The 23591-nt window shown below is 37.8% G+C and overlaps 1 protein-coding gene, 1 long non-coding RNA gene and 1 pseudogene across 3 annotated transcripts; 1 reads left to right on the forward strand and 2 right to left on the reverse strand.

Moving 5' to 3' along the window:
- Positions 1–14358: 14358 nt before the first annotated feature.
- On the reverse strand, positions 14359–17971 carry LOC114307452 (uncharacterized). 2 transcript variants are annotated; one of them, XR_014345430.1, is made up of 6 exons: positions 17849–17971; positions 17671–17735; positions 17358–17442; positions 16298–16425; positions 15338–15431; positions 14359–14460 (listed from the first exon to the last, which is right to left on the reverse strand). It is a non-coding gene; the product is annotated as an uncharacterized LOC114307452 (long non-coding RNA). The 2 variants fall into 2 exon arrangements; XR_014345429.1 differs by lacking the exon at positions 15338–15431 and having other exon boundaries at positions 14363–14460.
- Positions 17972–19204: 1233 nt separating this feature from the next.
- On the reverse strand, positions 19205–20039 carry LOC114307451 (21 kDa protein pseudogene; annotated as a pseudogene).
- Positions 20040–22096: 2057 nt separating this feature from the next.
- On the forward strand, positions 22097–23092 carry LOC145802836 (uncharacterized). The gene is made up of 3 exons (XM_082895626.1): positions 22097–22438; positions 22535–22763; positions 22890–23092. The coding sequence occupies exons 1-3, from the start codon at positions 22097–22099 to the stop codon at positions 23090–23092; spliced, it is 774 nt and encodes a 257-aa protein (XP_082751752.1).
- The last annotated feature ends 499 nt before the right edge of the window (positions 23093–23591 follow it).

A 23591-nucleotide genomic window follows, 5' to 3' on the forward strand; every position in this document is an offset into this window, starting at 1 on the left:
ATTGTTTAATTTAAAAATTTCACTCTCACATAATTCTTGTTGAATTTTATGTAAAAATTATGTACGCAATTTTTTTTTCCAATAATTAACAACAAATATATTACTCAAATATTGTTGCCGACTTTGAAACATTTTGGATATTACTCAAATATCAGTGATGCACAATCAGCTTTCATTGGTGGTAAGAACATTTTGGATGGTGTTTTAATTGCTAATGAAATAGTGGATGGTTGGAGAAAAACTAAAAGGAGGGGAGTGATTATCAAGCTTGATTTTGAAAAGGCTTTAACTCTGTAAATTTGGTGTTACTTATCATCTATGCTCTTGAATTTTGGATTTTGAGCAAAATGGATTAGTTATATTAAAGAATGTGTCACCTTTGCCAAACTTTCTGTGTTAGTAAATGGTTCACCAACGGAGGAGTTTTGCCTTCAAAAGGGTTTAAGGCAAGGTGACCATCTATCTCTATTTTTGTTCAACATAGCAGCTGAGGGCCTTAATATACTTATGTCAAGAGCACAACAGAATGGTCTGATTAAAGGGGTGAATGTGGGTTCTAGTGGTGTGTTGCTATCACATTTACAATTTGCGGATGATTCCATTTTGTTTTGTGAAGCTGAGGAAATAGAGGCATGCAATATCAAGAGGGTCTTAAGGTGTTTGGGGTTAATGTTCATGAGGAATTTTTATCCAGATTTGTAGCAAAATTACATTGTAAATCCAAGGCATTACCTTTGAAGTATTTGGGTTTGCTTTTGGGAGCTAATCCAAATAAGAAGGCAATATTCTTGATAAAGTCAAAAGCAGATTTGTAGGTTGGAAAAGGAAGCTGCTATCATTCTCAGGGAGGCTCACTCTTTTAAAGTATGTGTCCTTTGTGTTACCACTATTTTATCTATCTCTATTTAAAATACCTGTAGGGTAGCTAGAGAATTTGAGAAGTTGCAGGCTGCTTTCCTTTGGGGAGGGTCAGAGTCAAGAAAACCAATTCACTTGGTTAAATGGGATGAATTAACAAAGGATGTGAAGCAGGGGGGTTTAGGCATTAGGAGGGTCAAGTTGGTTAATGATTGTATGTTATTAAAATGGTGGTGGAGATTTGGCACAGAGAAAGATGCTTTATGGAGAAAGATTATCTGCAGCAAGTATAATCTGGATGATAAAAGCAGGTCCCCCTCTTTTATCTCTAACAGCAGGTTCTCTTGTGTGTGGAAAGGAATCACCTCCATACCGAAGAGGAGTAATAGTCTAATGATGTTCTATTATAACAACGTTCAAATCAAGGTAGGAGATGGTAAAAAAACCAATTTCTGGAAGGACAAATAGTGTAGCAATTATTGCTTGAAAGATGAATTACTAATTCTTTATAGATTGGTGTTGGAGAAGGAGGAAACCCTGAGATCAATGTATATCAAGAGGGTTGATTCAAGGGATTGAAACTTTCGATTCAGGGGATTGGAACTTTCAATTCAGAAGAAGGTTGAATGAGCAGGAAAAAAGGGAAGTATGTAGGCTCAAAGTGCTCCTAGTGTCTGCAACTGATTTATGTAATGATCTAGAGGACAATCTAGTCTGGTTGGCTGAAGGATTTGGTCTATTTTTTGTCTCCTCTGTCCATAAAAATGAAATTGACTCTCTTGGCCCCTCACTTATTACTTGTAAGTTTGTCTGGAACACATTTTCCCCTCCAAAGGTTCAATTTTTCTGCTGGCTAGCCTGGAAAAACAGAGTCAAGACAACAGATTTCTACAGAAAATTAGAGTGATTCAATATAATACCCCAAATTTCTAGCCCAAATGAAAATACAAAAATCATGGCTCTTTCAAGAAAAACCGAATATAAATGTCCAAACTTACATTACATGATACAATAGTTCTTCATGCAACAACACATTAATCCAACAACAAGTAAATAAACAAATAAATACCCCCAAGGGGTTTACAAGTTTTCAAGGCTTGAGCCTGGTTACACAAAACGGTTATTCAAACACATACAAACACAGCCCTTGGCTTACACACAGAGTTACAGCAAAATGAGAGCATTGTACTTCCAACACACATACTTTCACGCCCCTAGTTGGATGGGATCACCACATCTTTTCCTACACAAAAATCCCGTAGGGTGAGCATAAAGCCCAGTAGGAAATTCTTAACAAAGTATATACATTTTATACAAGTCTCAAGAGATGAAATACACATGCTATGCTATACTCTTTTTGAAGATAAATCACATTTTCATCTTTTGAAAACAATCATGCTCAATGATATCATGCAATTTCAATTGTTCAAAACTTAACAATTTAAATACAACTCTGGTAATCCTTAGGTCGGTGTCTGCAAGTAGACTATACAAGTACTATCAATTTGTCATTTTTACCAGCATTGGCTGGAAGGCTCGACACCTATAATCTATCATTTTTACTAGTATTAACTGGAAGGCTCGACACCTATTCAATTTCATCTACACCACCTGTTAAGACTTACCACCGTATTTACGCCAAAACCAATTCATAGAAACTTGTTTCTCAACATTTTTTTCTCAATGCAAGTTTTCAAATTAACTTTCAAAATTTAATGTAATCAAATGAATTGATATGCCAATAACACAAGATGAATATAAATACTTTTATTCAAATTCATCATCCAAGGAATAACACAATTCCCTCTTCTTAGGTATCCTTAACAATTAATCATTTCAAGACTATTTCAACGTTTTGAACAATAATTTCCACAATAAACAACAATTCTCATATTCCCTGAAATTCATCATTTATATAAATATAAATAAGAAATTTTCCAAACATCCATTTATTTTGACACACAAAATAAATGTAACAATATCATTCATGGATTTTCAGTCTCTTAAAAAAAATCTCCAAATTCTAGGTTTTCTCATCAAAACTATACAACTCAAATCCTTTGAAAGAAAACTTTCCAAAATCATATTTTCTTCAATCAACGAAGATCAAAACCCATAAGATCATTTTAAAAGAACAAGAGATAAACCCACTTTCAAAATCGCTTAACTTCTTCAATTAACAATCAATTTTTAAAGCTATCGAAGGATGATTTCTAAAATTATCTAAATCTTGAATATATATATATATATATATAACTCTAAGAAAATCTCTACCTCAAGTTTTGAAGAAGAAATGAGATGAAACACCCAAAATCAACAATGTCCAAACTCGATCTTCACCGCACACAACAAAGCCCTCGAGGAGCTAACCAACTTTGATGAAGAACTTAGGTCCAAATCCTAAAGGATTTGAAGAAATCAAAGATCTTGTGAGCTTTTTGGTAGGAAATATAGAGAGAAGGGAGAGGAAATATTTTTAGAGAGAGATATACAAAAGTTATTCAACTTTAGCCTAAAGAGAGAAGAAAAGGAAAAAAATTTCGGATCTCACCAACCCACCGCACCTCACTCTCACACCTGCCTTTTTAGTAGTGTGCAAGCTGCTCTCCCCTGAAATCCGCACGTGCGGTTTGCTCTCTCGCTTGAGTGGACAAGCAACTTCGAATGCATTTTGCATTTTTGTTTTGGGGGTGTTGTCCCTCAACCCCGCCAGGGCACTACCCTATGACCCGCCAAGGGGCGTTGCCCCTTGGACCCCCGCGAGCTGACCGGGTAGCTTGACCCCCGCCAAGGGGCGCTGCCTCCTAGATCCCCGCGAGTTGACCGGGCAGCTCGATCCCTGACATACTCAATGAAGTGGCAAAACTGGGATCGCTACATTCAAGCTAATGCTACTGCCCTTTGTGTTTTCGGTAAAGCTAAGGCTGAATCTTTTAGGCATGTGCTACTACATTACCATTTTGCATGGAAGGTTTGGGTTGCAATGATGGATTGATGGGAGTTGCAGGGGGCTCTTCCAGGTTTAGTGGAAGTTGTTTTTCATTGGTGGGAATGTAAGAATTTGAACAGAAAGAAAAATTGATATGGAAGGTCATTCCCTTGGCTATATTATGGTCTCCATGGAAGCTTAAAAATGAGTGCATTTTCGAATTTGCTACACCTCAGTTGGAATACTTGTATGATTTGACTAAAATTAGAGTTGCACAGTGGCTGAACCAAAGATTCAAGGATTTTCATTTCACTATACAAAACTTATTGACCAATCTGAGGCAAATAAGATAGAGTTTGGGGAGTAGATCTGTTATGGGCTACTAGCATAGAGCTCTTTGCTGCTGATCTGGCTTTGTTCTGGGCTGTTGGTATGGTTTTGTTCTGGACTGCTAGTATGGAGTTTGGAGTGTAGATTTGCTTTTGTTCTTTGCTGGCATGGAGTTTGCTGTTGATCTGGTTCTGTTCTTTGCTGCTGATCTGGTTCTGTCCTGGGCTGCTGGTATAGTGTTTGGGGAGTAGAACTGTATTCTGCTTTCCCTTGGGTTGGTGTCTTACCAACTGTGGGTGATGTTAGCCTCTGCTCTTTGTCTTTTATTGATAATTGTCAATGTCTTTGCTTGATCTTTATCAATAAATTTCTCTTTCATTACAAGAATTTTCACTTAAAGTTAATTTTTAGTCGCCGAATGGTTTTAGCGACTAAATTATTTGGTTGCAAAAGTAGTCGCCAAAAAATTATCGGTAAAGGTTATTTTAGTCGCCAAATGTATACAATTCCCGACTAAAATTTAGTCGCCAAAAGGTTGGACATTAAATTAAATTAGACCCTTTTTTGCTACTAAAATTTTAGTCGACAAAGAGTTCTTCTTTTGGCAACTAAAAATTTAGTCGCCGAAAGTCCCATATTTTTTGCTACTAAATTTTTAGTCTGCAAAGAGTTCCTCTTTTGGCTACTAAATATTTGGTCGCCTAAAGTTCTATATTTTTGGCTACTAAAATTTTACTCAGCAAAAGTGCTTTTAGCTTTTAGTTTTTTGTTTTTAGCTACAAAATATTTTAGTCGCCAAATGTTTGATTTTTTTTTTGGCTACTAAACTTTTAGTTGCCAAATGTCTATTTTTTTTTTGGGCTACAAAACTTTTAATCGCCAAATATCTTTTCCCAATTTCTTTTTAGCTACTAATTGTTTAGTCGCCAAAAACATGATATTATGTTTTATCGCAAAATTATAATTTCTCCACAACTTGTCTATATTCATTGTAACCTGTAATATCTATATAAACAAAATGGTACATACTATCAATCATTCCATAATCTGCATCCATATACCAAAAATAAATAACTTTAAATGTCAAAGTCCATACAAATCAACTATTGTCCAAACTAAAATAATAATTCCATACAAAATATATCATACAAAAATCGAAGCCCTCCGTATACAAAAAATATATTTACTACCAAGCGAAATTACCATTTGGCATGGTACAAATTACCATCGTAATCTGTACCACGACAAAAGGTGATATATCTACCACGAAAAAAGGTGATATATCTACATGACAAAAGTTTTCTATAGACCATGACAAAACGTCCTATATGTACGACGACAAATGGTATATATGTACCACGACAGAAGGTGATCTATGTACCACAACAGTCATTATATGTTGATTGCCAAAATTTTTCTGTATCAGTAATAATGAACTACACAAAAGCTGAGGACGACAAAAATATTATATTAGTTCTACACAAAAGTGAAAATTCTTCTCCACATACCAATATGGATTATCCACAAGTCCATGCAACAAAGCCATCTATAAAGAAAAATAAAAAACGAAACATTAAAATTAGTTACAAAATATCAATTCAGTTAGCCATGTGGAACATGTTCTAACATGCATTTAAGGTAGAACAATCGAGAAATGTCTTCTTGGAAATAAAAGAAAGTGTATATATATATATATATGCATCATGCAATATTTATTCCAACCAACTGCACAAACAATGTAATATGTAATTTCTTCGTCCTATAAATATATAAAGGCAATTATTAGAATATGTAGATGTTATTTTCGTAAAGTTGTCGCTTTTTAAACTAAGTGTTGCGAGTTTCTCGACTAAGTGTAAGGCGTATTCGGGGGCTGTTATGAATTTTCGCCCCCGGAAAGTCCTTTTTCGAGTAAGTTTAGGGCGTATTCGGCTCTAACCCCCAACTTACGGGTCTGAATGACATTCCGTTAGTTCTCATAAGTCCTATTTGTCATGGCGAAGCTATCCGTGTGAGCCACTCGGTCGTTCAGGGGTGTAGACACCCTATTTTTGACCGTCCTCAAGACTTAGATGTGCTTGCAGGTACACCCGGTGGCTAGTTTGGTTATTCACCGAGCACTCGAATTTCACAGCGGAATGTCATAGGTTTGAACTTTCCAAACCCTGTTTCATTTCTGTCCCATTTTTGGACCATACTTTGGTCTCTCCCTAGTGCTTGTTTTAGTGCACTGCCGGCCATGGTATCTGCCCTGTCGGCCACAGATAGGCCCTGCCGGACTTCAATGAGGCACTGCCGGCCACCACTGATGACCGGTCGGCCACCATTTGTTTCAACAGAGATTTTGCAGATATTTTTGAGCCAGTTGTTGCACACTGGGTGTATCCTCCATACGCGTGTATGGATGGATTCAACCAAGCTTCTAGATTATCAAGGAAGTTTTTGCTTGCTTGTTCTATATAAGGGGAGGTCCCTCCCCCTTGTTGAGGGTTCAGATTTTTGAGAGCAAAAAAATCTCCCCCTCTCTCTAGAATTCTCACTCTCTCTCTATATTGTGCTATATTGAGCCTTAAAGTGAGTTTTCTTCATACTTTTGCACACAAACACCTAGTCAAACACCTTCATTTTGGAGCTGAGGTCCCTTGGAGCTTGTTTTGAGGTCTTAGCATTGGTTTTGGTCTAAAATCTGAAGTTGCTGTCTTTCCATTGTTCTTCAAGGGTAAGAGTGGTTACCCTCTTTAAGCTTTGTTTTGCTTAAGTATTTGGCCACCTTTGCATGCTATTTTTGGCTTAAGTTTCAACTGTAAAAACCTCTATTTTTAAGTGTCAAAAATAATGGTTTAAGGTCTTGTTGGGGTTAGGGGTATTCCTCCCCTCTTTTGTGGCTTGTTTGCTATGCATTGTGTTATCTCTTGAGGCCTTTGAAACAATTCTTTTTTGGCCTTAAAACCACTGAACTCCAGGGGATTTCAGTGGTAGAAAACTTGTTTTGAGGTTCCAAATAAGAGGGGGTGGTCCCCCCTCCTCTTGTCTTGTTAGCATGTGTTGTTGGCCATTCAAATGAGCATGTATTTCTCCCTTTTTGAAGCCTAGTCCAAGCATATTTTTGTGACTTTTTGAACTTGCCATGACTCTATTTTTGGTTGGTTTGGTCATTGGTTTCTTGCGTCTTACACTTGTGTGCAATCCTACTTGTTGGCTTAACATGCATCAAGCTATATGCCTCTCATTCTAGCTTATTTCGGCTCCACTCCAGCATGTTTTTGGCATTGTTTTAGCATGCTTAAACTCTATTCCAAGTGGTCTTGGTCATGTATGGCTTGCCTTGTATAGCTATGGCATAGTTGGCTTCACTAGTCTTGAGTTTTGAGGCCCTTAGCATGCTATATTTGTGATATTTGTGTGATATGGCATCATTTGATATGTAATTTCTGAGCATAAACTTCTGTCATACTCTCATGTTTATCACTCTTTCATTGTATTTAAGAGTTGTGCCCTTATGCCTTGTTTGTGAGCCATCAAATGAGCATATTTTTCTTGCCATCTATGCTGTGAGTCTAGCATGTTTTTGCTACTACTTTGACCTACCTTAGGTCTATTTTGAATGGTTAAGGTCATTTGAGCATTGCTTAATATGGTTGTAGTGTAAAGGGCCTTGACTAACTTTGAGTTTTGGGGCCTTTAACATGTTGTGCATGTGATGTTTGTGTGATATGACACCATATTGCATATAATTTCAGTGTATTTAGTGTAGTCATACTCTCATATACTTCACTTCTTCATTGCTCTTGAGAGTTGTACCTTATGCTTTGTTTATAAGCCAATGCATGAGCATGCATTCTCTTGCCTTTCATGCTATCATTTCAGATCATCTTGGCCACTGTTTTGGCATGCATGAGATCTGTTTGGGGCTGGTTTAGTCCATTGAGCATTGTATTACATGGTTCTAATGTTGTATCATTATAATGTTGTATCCTTCACTAGCCTTAATGCTTAAGTCTTTTAGCATGTTGTGCATGCATTGTTTGCATGTTAGAGTCTCGCATTTCATGCCAAGATTAGCATGTTGCTTGCATTGCATCGTGTTCAACCGGACGTTATGTTGAACACAAGGTGGATTGGCCCGCATCATACTCAAAGTGATGAAAGTAAGCCAATCCCCTTTGTCTCCATTGCCTTTGATCTCTAATGATAAGGTCGTGGTCTTAGAGTCTTGTTTGCAATGCATTTATTGACTGTGTACAAGATTGGATCTTTGGCCATCATGCATTGTATGCTTGATTGATGGTCTTGGATCCAATGATGCCTCTCCCTTAATGTTTTGAGGTGATATGGGGTGGCATAGTACACACATGTTCCTAGGGAGACCCTTCATTTCCTCTATTTTGTGCTCTATTGCAGTTTGGTGTCACAGCTCACCAGTGGCCGACAGTGCCATATTGATGGTCGGCACCCTTCCATCATTGGCCGGTAGAGGCCCACTCTTCGCGGCAGATGGCCGGCAGCCACCTTTTATGGCCGGCAGGCCACTGGTGCACTCCCCAGCTATGGTTTGGTAAGTTTTAGCAGCAAGTTCTTAAGGACACCCTGCAGATAAAGCCTCAAGAGAGCAAACTGGAGAGCTTTTCGGGGCAGAAACCGAGGCATGCATGTTCAACTTCTTCAACTTGTTGTGACAGCATAGTTTAAAGTTTTACTTGTTAGTTAGCTTTGAATTTGTAATTAATTAATTAATTTGTTAGTTAGTTAGTTAAGTGATGTAATAATCAGTAAGTAGTTTACTAGTTATTCGATTGGTTTGTAATAATTAATCTAGTTAGCTTGATTAAATTAGTTGGTTAGCTTGGCTTAGATTAGCTTGGCTAATTCATTCAGACCCTCCTACGAGAGGGCGTATTGTTGTAATAAGTGTGCGTGTGTGTATGCATGTCTTCCAACCCCATTTCTTTCTCCCTTTTACGTATCAGCTTTTGATGGTTCATTTAAGGCATATTTCAATTAGCATACCTTATGCGTTGCATGCGTGCATCATTCATTTGTCATGCATGCACCGGGCTCGGCGCATCATTCAAACTACATCGTATTTCAATTCATATTTGAATACATGTATCAATTGTTGCATTCATATGCCATCTTAGGTAGCCGAGCCTATCTTATTGCATCTTGCATGTGTTGCATTAGGATTTGCTTAACATAGTTAGGATCATGCATTGATTTCTAAGTAGTTTTCTGTTTTGGCTCGGAGTACACTGTAAGTGTTTACGCTTTAGCATACTTGCATGAGTGTGAGTGTTGTCATGTTTAGTATGCTTGCCATGAGGCTATTTGCTTAAGTGTTTAAATGCATGAATGACTGTGGGTGGAGGCTTGATTGCCTGAATTGGAACAACTCGATGATTGTGAGTTTTAAGCCCACTTTGCGGAGTGGCAAAATCATGTTTTTCTAAGCCCACTTGAGGATGGCAAATCTGCGCTTTAGCCTACTTGCGAGTAACACTTTCAAACCACTTTAAAAAATAAACATGAGTTGTTTTGTTCAAATCTGCGTGATTGAGTCTATACTTGTATGCTGTGCGCATCACATAGTAAGGTTAGCAAATAATCAAACAAGAACACATGTGTTTTCAAAAATAACATATAATGTTTAGTAAAGGCCGATCCTTTGATCGGGCGAGCGGGGGTGCTTATTTCATGACCTTCCCCCCTTGTACCCAAGTTTCCGAGCCGAGACAACTTTGGTGATGACGGACACGTGGCCTTAGGCACGAGTCAGGGTTTTCTAAATTTTTCAAAATAAAATATTTAAGTGGCGACTCTGAAATCTGGCAAAGTAGTCCATGTTTGGCGCTTTTTTATTAAAATCGATTTTCCAAAATGATTTGCCGGATCTGGACTCTTTGGTGATTTATCAGTCTTACATTGCACTTTGTGAGGTTAGATTTAGAACCGTGACAGGAGTCCGAACTGTAGTAGCTAGAACCCAATTCGCGCCCTCTCTGAAATGGGGGCGCGCGGAGAGAGTTTCGGGCGGTCTACAGGGGGTTGTTTTGAATTTTTTCCCTCGAAATGCCCTTTTTCGACTAAGTTTAGGGCGTATTCGGCTCTAACTCCTAACCTACGGGTTCGGACTACATTCCGTCAGTTATTACAAGTCCTATTTGTCATGGGGGAACTATCCGTGTGAGTCACACGGTGGTTCGGGGGCTGTTTAGAAATTTTGCCCCCGAAACGCCCTTTTTCTTATTATTAATAATACCCACCTGCATTATATAACTCGAGTTCTTCTTAATCTCGAGATTATTAATAGTTCCTTTATTTTAATATAAGAACTCAAGTACAATGCCTTCTCTGTTTTCTTTTATTTTCTTGTTCTTTTTAATATTTTTCTTAAATTGTCCAAACGCATCCTGAGGTAGCTCAAGAATAGGTTACCATGCCAATAAAGCTGATGTTTGTTAGTCATTATGAAGTCATTAATAAAATTATTAACTTATTGACGAGCATTGAGGACAAAAGAAAAGAAAACAAAGGGTTAACTGTGCTAATGTCTGATCCTAATGTAATAGGCTCTTGGAGAGCCTATTGGAGATAAGGACTTGGATTAAACATGATGCTCACATTCAATGAACTAATGTCACTATCATAATATGCCTCCATATCTACATCCAATCACACTCAAGCCAAGTATAGAAGTTAAAAATATCTTGGCCATCATCAAGACAAAAACAAACAATGATAGACAACATATTTTACACATTCACTGGACATGCTACCTATCATTATTAAAAAATACAGGCAAGAAACAACTAGGCCGAGGCAATTATTGACCACAAACACAAAAGAAGTAGCAAATATAGTAACTTCTGTAACAGAATCGTGGGTGAATAAATATAGATGGAAAAAAAATGTTTTATTTCTTAAAACAGAAATCGATCAAAATAATCTCAGATAAAGTATTGAAATTAATGTGTCATTATACCTAAGAGACATACAATGCAAATTTAACTATACAAATAGATGACTACACACAAATTCTACATCATTTGTGCATTGCAGAAACTTATCAAGGAACTAACTATATCTATAGCTGAATTTGATAACAAAGTCCATATGTTGTAACAAAATAGAACAACTTAAACAAGAAATGTGATTGACAGTTTAAACAAGAAATGTGATCATATGATTGAGTAGTACATAGGTTTCAAGTTTAAAAGTTTGAAAACATGCGAATTGATCAGTATCAATATTGCAAGTTTAAAGGAATTGACCTGTTAAGTGAGGCAAACATGGCATGGCACGAGATTAAATATTACAACTTACCCAACCAAGTCAGAAGCAAGAACAGCATGCAGCAGCTTTGATCGAGATGACAGTGTCTTGTGGATTTTTGAAGAAGGAAAGGGTGTGTGGATGTCACGACCCAAACCCGGCCCTATGGGTCTAGCACCGTAACCGGCCAGTAATCCGAGATTACCGAAGGCCTGCAGAACAGTAATACAGTAAAACAGAGTACAGGGCCTGGCGGAAGCCAATACAGTAAATAAATAATGTCCATTGAGCTGTGACAGTCTATATGAAAAAGACTTTCATACGTGTATATATAACCAGTACAGAACAGTATGTACAATATTTACAATCATTCAGACTAGGGACTCAACCCTACATAACAGTACGGTAAACATTCAGTCTATACAAAATAGTGGGACAGTACAGAAGAGGGAATTGTAAAACACCCCTAAGCCTTAACACGATAGGCACGGAACCTCGCAGTGAGGCACAGTAGTTGGCTTGACAAAACTGGAGTTACCCTGACGCTCCTAGCTGCGGTCTGGTGCCTGTACACCTACATATATATATGAGCAGTGAGCTAAAGCCCAGTGAATAACATAATGCATAAAGAGGTTAAAGAATGAATGTCCTTACAGTATGAAAACAGTCCATTTAAACAGTATTTAGTCATTCAGTCGGTACAGTCATATGTGGTACACCCATTAGCATAATAGTACAGTAAACAGTAGGTCTTAAAAGACCGAACAGTAATGATGGCCATCAGTCAGTAAACAGTAGTGGTTCCAACAAGGGAACCGACAGAGAATTCTGTCGCAGTAACAGTAAACAGTAGGTGCTAAGGATGCCACAATACAGTTCAGAATATAGGACATACATTCATTCAGTTAACAGTAATCAGTTCAGAAAACAGTACAGTTCAGTTGTTCAGAAGATAATCATTTGTGAACATATCTTTACACAATCATTACTCACAGAGTTTGGGCTACAGTATGCTAGAGCGTCTCCTCAGTCGCCAACCCTACACAGTTAACAGATTGAACACACTAAGTTACACAGCTGGAAAAGATAATAACTTAATCCCTAATGCCTCGGTGTGTTCTACATCTATATCCTCATTAAGATGTCTTAAACTAGGCCTAAGAACGCCTAGAATGGGATGAGGATGCAAAGATGTGATCAGAAAATAGTTTCAGAATTTTCAGAAAAACAAAGTCCCGCTCGAGCGCAGGTTTCCCCGCTCGAGCGGTAATGCAACAAAGGTACACGCTCGAGCGTAAACTTTCCCGCTCGAGCGTACTGTAAAAGTACTAGATGAGTGAAATCTCCGCTCGACGCCCGCTCGAGCTTGAGACATGACTCCGCTCAAGCGCCCAATCCTTCGCTCGAGCGAACTGTAAAACAGTGCAAAGAGATGCTGGATGCTCGGATTCCACGCTCGAGCGCCACTTTCCCCGCTCGAGCGTAAGTGCAAAATCTGGGAATTCCAGATTGCACCTCCAAGCTCAAACTCACATTCAAATGCATCAAAACCAATCCTCTTGGGCCCATTTTCTGGAAAACATTTATAAACACATAGAATAACATGGTTCAAAGCTCAATTTGAGAAATCAAGCCCAAGGGTGTTTAATTCAAACTCAATTTCAAACCATTTTTCAAGAATATGAAGAACATGCAAACATGCATGAATTCAAACCAATTCAAAGCTTCAATTTGATGCTCTAAGGAGCCAATTATTTCCAAAACATGATGAAATCATGGACCATTACAAAATTATGGACATACATGTGACAATTTGCCATGAACTCAACTCAAAATCCAACAATTCAAACATGCATGCAAGAATTATGCTCTATTTCAACATGCTAGAACTAATCCATGGCTCAATTCTCAATTTTGACATGAATCATGCAAGAACAAGATAAACAAGAGGGTAATTACTCTACCTTAGGTCTCCAATGCAAGATTAGGAGCTCAATTAAGCAATCTACACTTCAATTCTCTTAAATTTCCAAGCAAAACCAAGCAAAGTGAGATGAAATCTACCTCTCAAGTCTCTCTCTCTCACTAAGGTCGGCAAGGCAAGGGAGAAGGCTGAGGAAAACGTTTTGATTCAAGTGTGCAAGGCTCTAATAGTGACTAGGTAGTGGGCCACTAAGGGTTAGTTTGGTAATTAAGTCCAAAACTTGCAATCCATCAATATTTAATCTAATTTAATCATACCTAATCAGTTTTCAGATAATTATACCACAAAATCACATTAATCATGATGATCATAAAACATCAATCACTTCCGGATTCGGCCGCCGATAAGGCCTTCAATTAGCAGTTTAAACATAAGACATGAACAGATCAAACAAACAGTCAACAGATAAAATGCAATTCAAACAGATGTATTCATTCAATTCAGTTTCAATTTCGGTCAGTCAGTTTAGTACTTTTAATCAGTTCAATTATCAGTCATGATCAGTTCAGTTTAACGGTAATCAGTGTTTATCGGTAGGCAGTGGTGAGGGTGATTACAGTGGAGAAACCAACCAACTTTCATATCACTGTTGTGCTCCTTCAGGCATTTTTGGAAGGAACATGAGGTGGTAGTCATGGCACCAAACAACATGACCCTCCTGGTAATGCTGGTTTACCACAGCAGCAAACATTACATTTGCTTTCACATATGCAACAAACTGAGACTGAAAACTTCTGGTAGTAACGAGACGATCTTCTTGCAGAAGTCCAAGATAATGAAAAAGAGGCCATAATATGTTGTTGAAATAGCCATTATAACATTGGTGAACAATTTCTTCATCAAGGAATACATGAATACATCTCTGCAGTGAATAAATAAATAAACAAAAACAGGAATTTAATGATGCTCACAAGAATTCTTCATGATTCAAAATAAAATATCAACTATCAATGTCCCAAGACTAAACAAGGATGAAAAGATTGTAGCTGAACCTTTTCAGCCAAAGCTTTAGTAAGTGCCCTCTGTCCGGCCTCATTTGGCACATTAACACCAGCCCACCCAATCCATCTTGCCTCAAACTCCTTCACACCTTCAAAAACAATTAACACGCATTATTAGGTTTCTTTATGTGGGTAGAAATCCAATCCTTACTCTCTTTTTTATTCATTAAATTTGAGTGAAAAATTGGTTAAAAACTTGATCTGGAATGGACCACTCCAATCCTTACTCTTTTTTTTCATCAAATAAACCAAACCAAACCACTTCCTTGGTTTGATACTAGTTTGGTGAATTCAGTTTCATGGAAACATTTATTCACCAACTAGCCAAATTATATAATGTTGAATTCATATCTAAGTTCCATCTTCTATTAGTGCTACTAACAAACAATCATATCATATTTCGATCATAACATGAAAAAGATAATTCCAATTTTTCAACAGCTTCAAAAATCAAATAGGTGAGGAAGCCCCATGAAGATTTAAAAAAGAAAAGAAAAAAAGAGCATGCTCTACAGTGTACATATACATTACCTGACATTTTAGCACTTTTCTTAAAAAGATAGGTGATTAAGATCAATTAGATCAGGCTAATTTGGGTGTCAAAAGGACACATATATTAAACATTTCATTTGTAAAAGCTATGTAACGTGTTATGGGTAAGTTTCATGGGACACTAAGCCCTGGGTTTTCAATACTCACAAGCCTGAATTTAAATTGCATTAAATCAAGTAACACTGATGTGCATGTAAATTTTAGCTTATTTATATATAAGCCTGCCCATGTGTATCATTTTAAGAACTATAATGTAGAATGTTCCACTAACTGCGCATCTATCCTTATAGCCCATTGCCCAATATTTCTTGATTGAAAAAGCCCAAAACATCATAGATGAGTTCAAAGAGACCCCAATAGTAATTATCTAAAAAAATAAAATAAAAACACATCAAGGAGCTATGTGGAACATACTGTTTGCTGAGCATCCTTAATTCCCTCAGCAAAAAATGCAACTTGGTCTAGATTGAATGTCTGATTGTAAAGCATATCACGTTGTCCTTCGTACCTGCCCATAGGCATAATGGGTTGTATATATCAAGGAGATATATATATGTGTGTGTGTGTGTGTGTGCGCGCGCAAAGAATAAAGCAACTTGATAGGTTTTAAGTGTAAGACAAACCCAGAATTATAGAATTTCATTTGAAAAAATATGCAATTTCTTTTAGTAATTGGAATAGGGTCATATTGACTCAATTTTCAATAAACAGAGGCCCCAGCAATAACACTATGCTATCCTTACGCAGCGTCTTAGTAATAAAAATACATACTATATATGTAAAATAGGCCTACCATTTAATTGATTTTAGCAATTTAAAATGAAACAGTTTAAAACTTTTTTATAATCAGAAGCTTATGCAAACGATCTAGCATCTATTAGACAAATTTACCAAAACATGCACCATTAGCTTGTATAAAAACAATCCAAATATCAAGAAAGATGCATATGTGAATAAAACAGGAACTAGAAAAGTTCATCATTGGGATGGTTCCTACAGAGTTATACTTACACATACAAAAATAAAAGAACAAAAAAGTAAAATAAAAGAAAAATAAAAAAAATAGAAAAATTAAAAGTTGATATTTGGTATCTGAGATTCTTACTCTCCTAAAATACATGAAAATTGGCCCCGATAAGCAAGCACCGTTCTTCTAGTCACGTTTCAAAGTAAAATTGACTCACTAGTATTAGAAAAGGAGACAGACTTCTGGGATAATATTTTCATTATCTTTAAAAAAAATTGTTGAATTGGTTTTAGAACACAAACATTATCTAAAATAATGTATTCCTAATTATTTAACAAATGCACACTGCCAATGCCATTATTTTCAAAAAATTTCAGATATATACATTAAAATATAGATTTCCTCACCTTATGGTTGGTCTTGTACCAATCACCAATAAGTAAAGTAAAATCCCCTGCAAGTGTAGGATATGGTACATGGATCACAGCTCTTGCATATACATTTAGTCCTCCAAACCATCTACGTCAAAAATCATCTGTAAAAATAAAATTAATCATTAGTATTAACTAAATATTGGCATATTTAAAATTATAAATAAAAAAAACATATAAAACTCGAATATAATTAATATTTTCAAATAAATCATTAGTTTTGCATACTCGAATTTATATAAATCTGCACAAGGGCACACTGGGAAAACATGAAACATAACAAATCAAACACAATAAAGAAACAGCAGGACAAGGTTAGAAGAAAATATAATTGCTAGCAAAAGTTTTAGAATCATTGAAGTATTTTTTTTTCTTTGGTTTTTTTAAATGCTTATATGTAGTATCTTTTGTACAGAAATTTAAACTTCATCCATTTGGATGTCCAAAGCAGCAGGAAGACAATGAAAAATAAGTAGACAGAGGCACACTAGAAAACATTATTATCAGATGCAAAAAGTGTCCCAAATATTGTGGTGCAATGCACTTCCGTTACAAATTCTTGGGTTTACTTTCTGCAAAAAGTGTCCCAAATAATAAAACCAACCCAATTGTATTTGTTCAATTTAATTTTATTGTACATCATTTCCTTCACCTTTAAACAAACATCTAAGATTTCGTATGAATAGCAAAAAGCTCAGGATGCCAAGTATAAAAATAGAGGTTAGAATCAAAAGAAATCCACTTTTGTGTGAATAAAAATGTTGATTGACTACTCATGTAACCTTCCCTTGTGTGAATCAACTATAATTTCCATGAATTAGATATAGAGCAATAGAGATCAAAATGTTTAAAATTGACAAAAGACATCAAGCTTGAAGGATTGGATTAAGACAAATATCTCACCACTCATGTAACCTTCCCTTGTGTGAATCAACTATAATCTCCATGAATTAGATATAGAGCAATAGAGATCAAAATGTTTAAAATTGACAAAAGATATCAAGCTTTAAGGATTGGATTAAGACAGATATCTCACCAAAAGAAACCCAAATGTGAGTCCAGTTCCCACTATAACCAAATGTGGATAGTTCCCAGTTATATCATATGGAGACAACTAATCCCTACACAAGACATAAGAAGCAGAATGAAAGAAATATGGTCAAATAAGATCCTCAAGCTAGGAATGTGAAAAACAAACAGCCAAGATAGTTACATACCACACCACAACTCTCACCAAGAGCACAGAAAATGGGTAAAGTTGACAAGAAACAGTGATGACATCCATTGAGCAACTTGAAAAATAAATAAAAATAAAAAACAGATAAAGCATTCAGTAGTAACAGGTTTACCATTGCCAAAGCCTACTAGCATGCTTCCTTTCCTTGCTTGAACACCCTTATAAACATTGTACACACTGCACAAGAACAGAACACCACGTAAAACAAGGTCAATCTGATCATCACACAGGAACAGTTAAGAAGATGAACATGTAAATTTTTGGCAAAAAGAATATGAAGAACTACTTACTTGAATGAGATCGTTGGAAGAACAGCAAAAGCTGTCATTAGAAACAACATAGCTTTGTTTTTTGGGATTTCTGAAGTCAAAAGAATAAATAGATAAACGAAAATGAAAATAATAAAATAAAAGCAAGTCAATTTTCTAAAAATGTGCTTCGAAAATAGGTAAGGGCAAAGCATATTAGGGCCAAGAAAATAGACAAGGCAGAGTCGGGCTGGCATTTAACAGAACTTCAAAATATATCCCAAAATCGAAGTGGAAAAGGCTGTATTTCATCTGACTATTGCCTCCAGATACATCACTATATGAGTCAAAATCAGTCAAAAACTTTAATCGGTAAAGAAAGCAAGCACAATGTCGAAGAAATCTACAGAAAATTGAACGAAGATTGTGATATATATATATCTACATGTATCAAAATTAGTCAAAAACTTTAATCGAAAAAGGACAGAGAATAACCTGAATGTTGATGGGAGGCGAGGCAATGGTGAGCTACGGTGGTGATGTTCGACGGTTGGAGATTGACGGACAGTGTGGTCGTGTGCGATGCTGAGATGAGGGGCAGTGGTGATTGATTCTGTATGAGAGAGAGAGAGGGGGGGGGGAGAGCAAGAGAGAGAAAGAACCATGTGAGACTAATAGATTTGGGCAAAAATTTAGGCGCCAATATGAAATATTTCCCACTAAAATTTTGAACACATTTGTCGACTAAACTTTAGTCGCTGAGGATAGGTTACCAAAGATTTTAAAAAAAAAAAATTACTTTTCATTCGGCGACTAAATGTTTAGTCACAAAAACTTAATATATGGCAACTAAAATATTTTTTTGTCGCTGAACATATGTTTTTGGCGACCAAACGTTTGGTCGCCAAAGATAAAAAATAATTTTTTATTTTCTATTCGGTGACTAAATGGTTTTAATAGCCAAAACTCAATATACGGTGACTAAAATATTTTTTTTGTCGCCAATGCAAGTATTTTTAGCGACGAAATTTTTTTTTAGTCACCAATAATCAATATATCCTGACTAAAAAAAATTGGTAGCTAAATATTATACTTTTGCCGACTAAAAAAAATTTTAGTCGCCAATTCCACAACTTTTGGCGACTAAATTTTTTTTAGTCACCAATTTTGGTCGCCAAAGGTGCATTTTGTTATAGTGTTTGGCTGTTTCAAAAAAAAAAAATATATATATATATATATATATTGTTGCCGACTTCAAAAAAGTTTACTCGAATAATTGTAGAAAATAAAATGTCTGGATTACATTCATTTTGAATGTAATTCACTTCATATCAAACTTAAATTTATATCATAAATTTCTTTTATTAGGATACATGAAGAGAGATGAAACCAGTAGATTATTGTTTCATCCAGACCATCTGATCAAAAATGACAATTCTTTCCCACTTCCCAAATTTCACACCATAAAAATAAAAAACAGAAATAGAAAAAACACTTCTAATAGCAGAGACAAATCAAAATTTAGCCCCAGAGATGGGCATCACCTTTCAAAGTGTGGTGGTCTTGAGAGCTAGCATAATTGTTAACCAAAGCTAACCAATTGCTAGTCAAATGTGCCAATTTCTTAACAAACCTCCTCACTATACTCTTCACTTGCCCATTCATTGCCATCCCACCAAACCCATCCATACACGTGTCATCATTAGTCAACGCCACGCTCACCCAAGTCTTGGCATTACTCATTTTAAATTCAAAATCAAAGTCGCCTCTACTACGAGTCAACTCGTCCACAGATCTTTGTAGCTCGTCCACTGAGTCACCCATTACTTCGACGCAATCGGCCAGGGTGGCTGCCTCACCGGAGCGCAAATTCGGAGTTTTTGACAGGTTTGACATCAATTTTGAGGTGGATTGTGCAGCAAAGAGAGACACGGAGAGGGCGGTGATGGCCAGGATTTTGGGGCTTGATTGGATTTTGTTTGCATATTTTGATAGGGACTTGTAGCACAATTGAGGGTATAACATGGTGGCACATGACTTTGTGATGTACTCAGTATTGTTGTTTGTGTTGTTGGCCAAGCATGAGTTCATGATGGTTGTGCAATGGAGGAGAGTAAAAAGGGCTGCTAGAGAAATTTGATGTAATGACGAACTTTTCATTTCTGTTCGGGAAAATTGATGATGAGGGAAGTTTTGATAAGGTGGGAAATGAGAAAGGGATCCAATTTATAGGATCTTGTGTTAGTTTTACAGCATAAACAAATGACACCAGTTATGTTTAGTGTGGGAGCCGAATAATATAATTACGTAGGGAAGCCGATTTAGTTTAAACAAAGAAATCAAGTTATGTTCTATACGGCTCTATCCTAGAGGTACACAAAGGACGAATAACCAGATCGGACGTAGAATCAGCTATAAACTGGGCCGAGTACGAATAGGTAGGACAGAATAGCCGAGTAAGCAATTATTTGTTGGTCGAAAGGTAGGCCCAACCATCAATATCAAGGACGACTATAATTAAGTGGAGCATCAGCTAAGAAAAGGTATGTGAGAACAAATAAGATTAACTTGAGATACAAGCATCCAAGAGAGTATACACTTATCCGTCGGAGTGCTAATTCCGGCACCCCCGACCGGAGTGTTCATTCCTTTTCAGGTGACTAACTGAGGATCAAGAGCGTCCTATAGGATCCCTAAAGTATTTCCAAACCCCATCTTCACAATTGGCGCTGTTTGTGGGAATACTCAAGCACATCCATAGCGGGCGTGACAGAAGATCCTCCGGTAGTTGCTGATGACCTTACGCCACAAGATGATACCACTCCAAGAAACATGCTTGGGCTAGAGAACATTGCCGTACGAAGGGCCTTAAACTTTGACTCAGTTGCCCAGACCTCACCCTCGACATCAGTACATGAGACAATGCAAGCAATTATGGATCAGGCAAAGCAAAATGAATAGAGGTTGGAAAACATGATGGCTGAGAACGAGCGCTTTCGACAAGATTTGGCCCTGGAGATGGCAAAATCCCAACAGGCCGCGTGCCAAGATCGAGGACGATCTTTGGGAAAAGATGGTTGAAGACCTTGAATTCGGAGACATGATAGTGGCAGTGATTCTGACTCATTATCCCCAGAATCCAAAAAGTGGGGATGAGTCGAAGTCCCCAGTTCTTCCGAAGGAAATCCGCGTACGCAGAATAAACGAAGAAATGATTCAGACAAAGAGGATCAACATGACCCCTTTGTGCGACAGATCGCAAGGGCAGTGCTACCCCAAAAGTTCAAAGCTCCATTATTCACTCTATATGATGGAAAATTGGACCCCACTGATCACATTCGTCATTATAAACAAGCCATAACGCTTCATACAGACGACAAGGCCCTCATGTGTCGAATATTTCTGAGCAGTTTGGGACCACTGGCCGTCAGATGGTATTATAAATTGGAACCGGCATTGATTAAGAGCTTCCACCAACTCCAAAAATCCTTCAGGGCAAGGTTCATCACCAATGAGGTCCAGCCAAAGCAAGCTGATTCTCTCTAGGCAATGCAAATTCAACCAGGAGAAACCCTTCGTGCATATTCGGCGCGCTATTGGGAATGCTTTAATCTAGTAGATGATGCCTGCAATGACTCAATGGCCATCACCGCCTTTAAAATGGGATTGCATCCTGATAATGCCCTCCGCAGCTCCTTGACCAAACGGCCCCCCAAAATAGTCTGGTCATTAATGAAGAAACTCGAGAAATATTACAAAGTGGAAGATGATGCCTTGCGGGTCAAAGCCGGGCACAAGCCTAACAAGACGGCCCCGCTTGAAATCGTTCAGCCGATAAACTCTGTACCACCACGGAGCCTTGAACCACGGAATCGTGCTAAACGAGACAAAAGACGAGATTTGCGTCAATCAAATGACCAATGTTCACATCGAGCTAATGAACAACTTTAAGTGGATAGCAGGCGCATAAGGCGCACGGACAAGAAATATACAGAGTTATCAGAGCCGATCAGTACGGTTATGTCTAAAGTTCAACACCTTCCGTTCTTTAAATGGCCACCAAAGATGGTAGGACCTCCTGACACGAGGAGACGAGATAGGTGGTGTGAATATCACAAAGACCACAGTCATGATACCGACAGTTGTTATGTGTTGAAGGACCACCTTGAGGAGTTGGTACAAGACGGTCGGCTTATGCAACACATCCGAAAGAACAATTCAACAAAAACAATAGCTTTACGGCAGGATTCACCTCCACTCGATGTAATTCATATGATATACAGCTTGCCGATGGCACCCGCGGTACATACAATTCAGCTGCAATCTAACCCCCAAAAGCAAATCACACCAGCGAAACAGCTCCATGAAGCAGCAAGTATTAGTTTCGATGATTCTGATTTGGTCGGCATAATGCTCCCCCACACTGATCCCTTAGTCATTGAATTATGCATAAACCGATTCACCGTTGAACATGTTCTCATTGACCAGGGAAGTACTTCGGAAGTAATGTACTACAAGACCGTCATTAAACTCGGCTTCACTAAGTCAGATCTGTCTCCCGCTGATTACCCGTTATTCGGCTTCAACGCTAATCTGGAATATCCTTTGGGCAAAATCACACTACCAGTTCGGGTGGGCTCCCGATCAGTGGATGTAGAATTTTTGGTTATCAAGCTTCATTCGCCGTATAATCTCATCATGGGATGAACTTGGTTGCATACCATGCAGGTTGTGCTAAGCACTTATCATCAACTACTTCGCTTTCTGACTGAACGCGGCATAGAGCAAATTCGAAGTTCCAAAAAATCGGCGCAAGCATGTTATCTTCTTGTTGCAAAGACACCAAGAGAGCTAGAAGTGAATTCAATTGAGGTGCCGGATCGGGAGAGCCTCGATGACGTTGGGTGGCTCCCAAGTGAAAAGGCAACCGGAGCTCAGGATCGGGTTGAAATTGACGGTAATCTTGACAAGTTCTTCATGGTCGGCGCTTCCTTGAATAAAGTTGACAGACAAGAGCTAATATCCTTCTTACTCGGCAACCTTGATGTATTTGCATGGTCACCATATGAGATGCCGGGGGTAGATCCATCTGTGTCCCAGCACCGCTTAAACGTTGATCCCAAATGTAAGCCAATTATTCAGAAAAGCCGACAGTTAGCCTCGAAACATACTTCTGCCGTTGTTGAAGAAGTTGATCGGTTATTTGATGCCGGAGCAATCCGCATAGTGACCTATTCTACATGGCTGTCAAATACTGTAGTTGTAAAGAAGAAAAATAGAACTTAGCATGTTGTGTGGATTTCACGGACTTAAACAAAGCTTGTCCCAAGGATTGCTTTCCCTTCCCTAGAATAGATCAACTCGTAGATGAAATGACACATCATCAATGTATGAGCTTCCTGGATGCCTACAGAGGCTACTATCAAATTTCCATGCATCCAGAGGACCAAGGAAAAACTGCATTCCTCACCCCAAGAGGAACCTATTGCTATAAGGTTATGCCTTTCGAGCTGAAGAATACGGAGGCAACCTACCAAAGCCTAGTGGCTGCCATGTTCAAGAAGCAACTTGGCCGTACTATGGAAGTATACATCGACGATATGGTGGTCAAGTCCAAAGAAGAGCAAACTCATATAGCCGATCTGGAAGAGACATTCGGTGTTCGTCGCAAATACAAAATGAAGCTGAACACTTCCAAATGTGCATTTGGCATCAGATCCAGAAAATTCTTTGGCTACATTGTTAACCATCGCAGAATCGAAGCCAACCCGAGGCAAATCACAGA

The sequence above is a fragment of the Camellia sinensis genome, chromosome 11, assembly GCF_055761805.1.
Source record: "Camellia sinensis isolate YWXY chromosome 11, ASM5576180v1, whole genome shotgun sequence".
Taxonomy (NCBI): domain Eukaryota; kingdom Viridiplantae; phylum Streptophyta; class Magnoliopsida; order Ericales; family Theaceae; genus Camellia; species Camellia sinensis.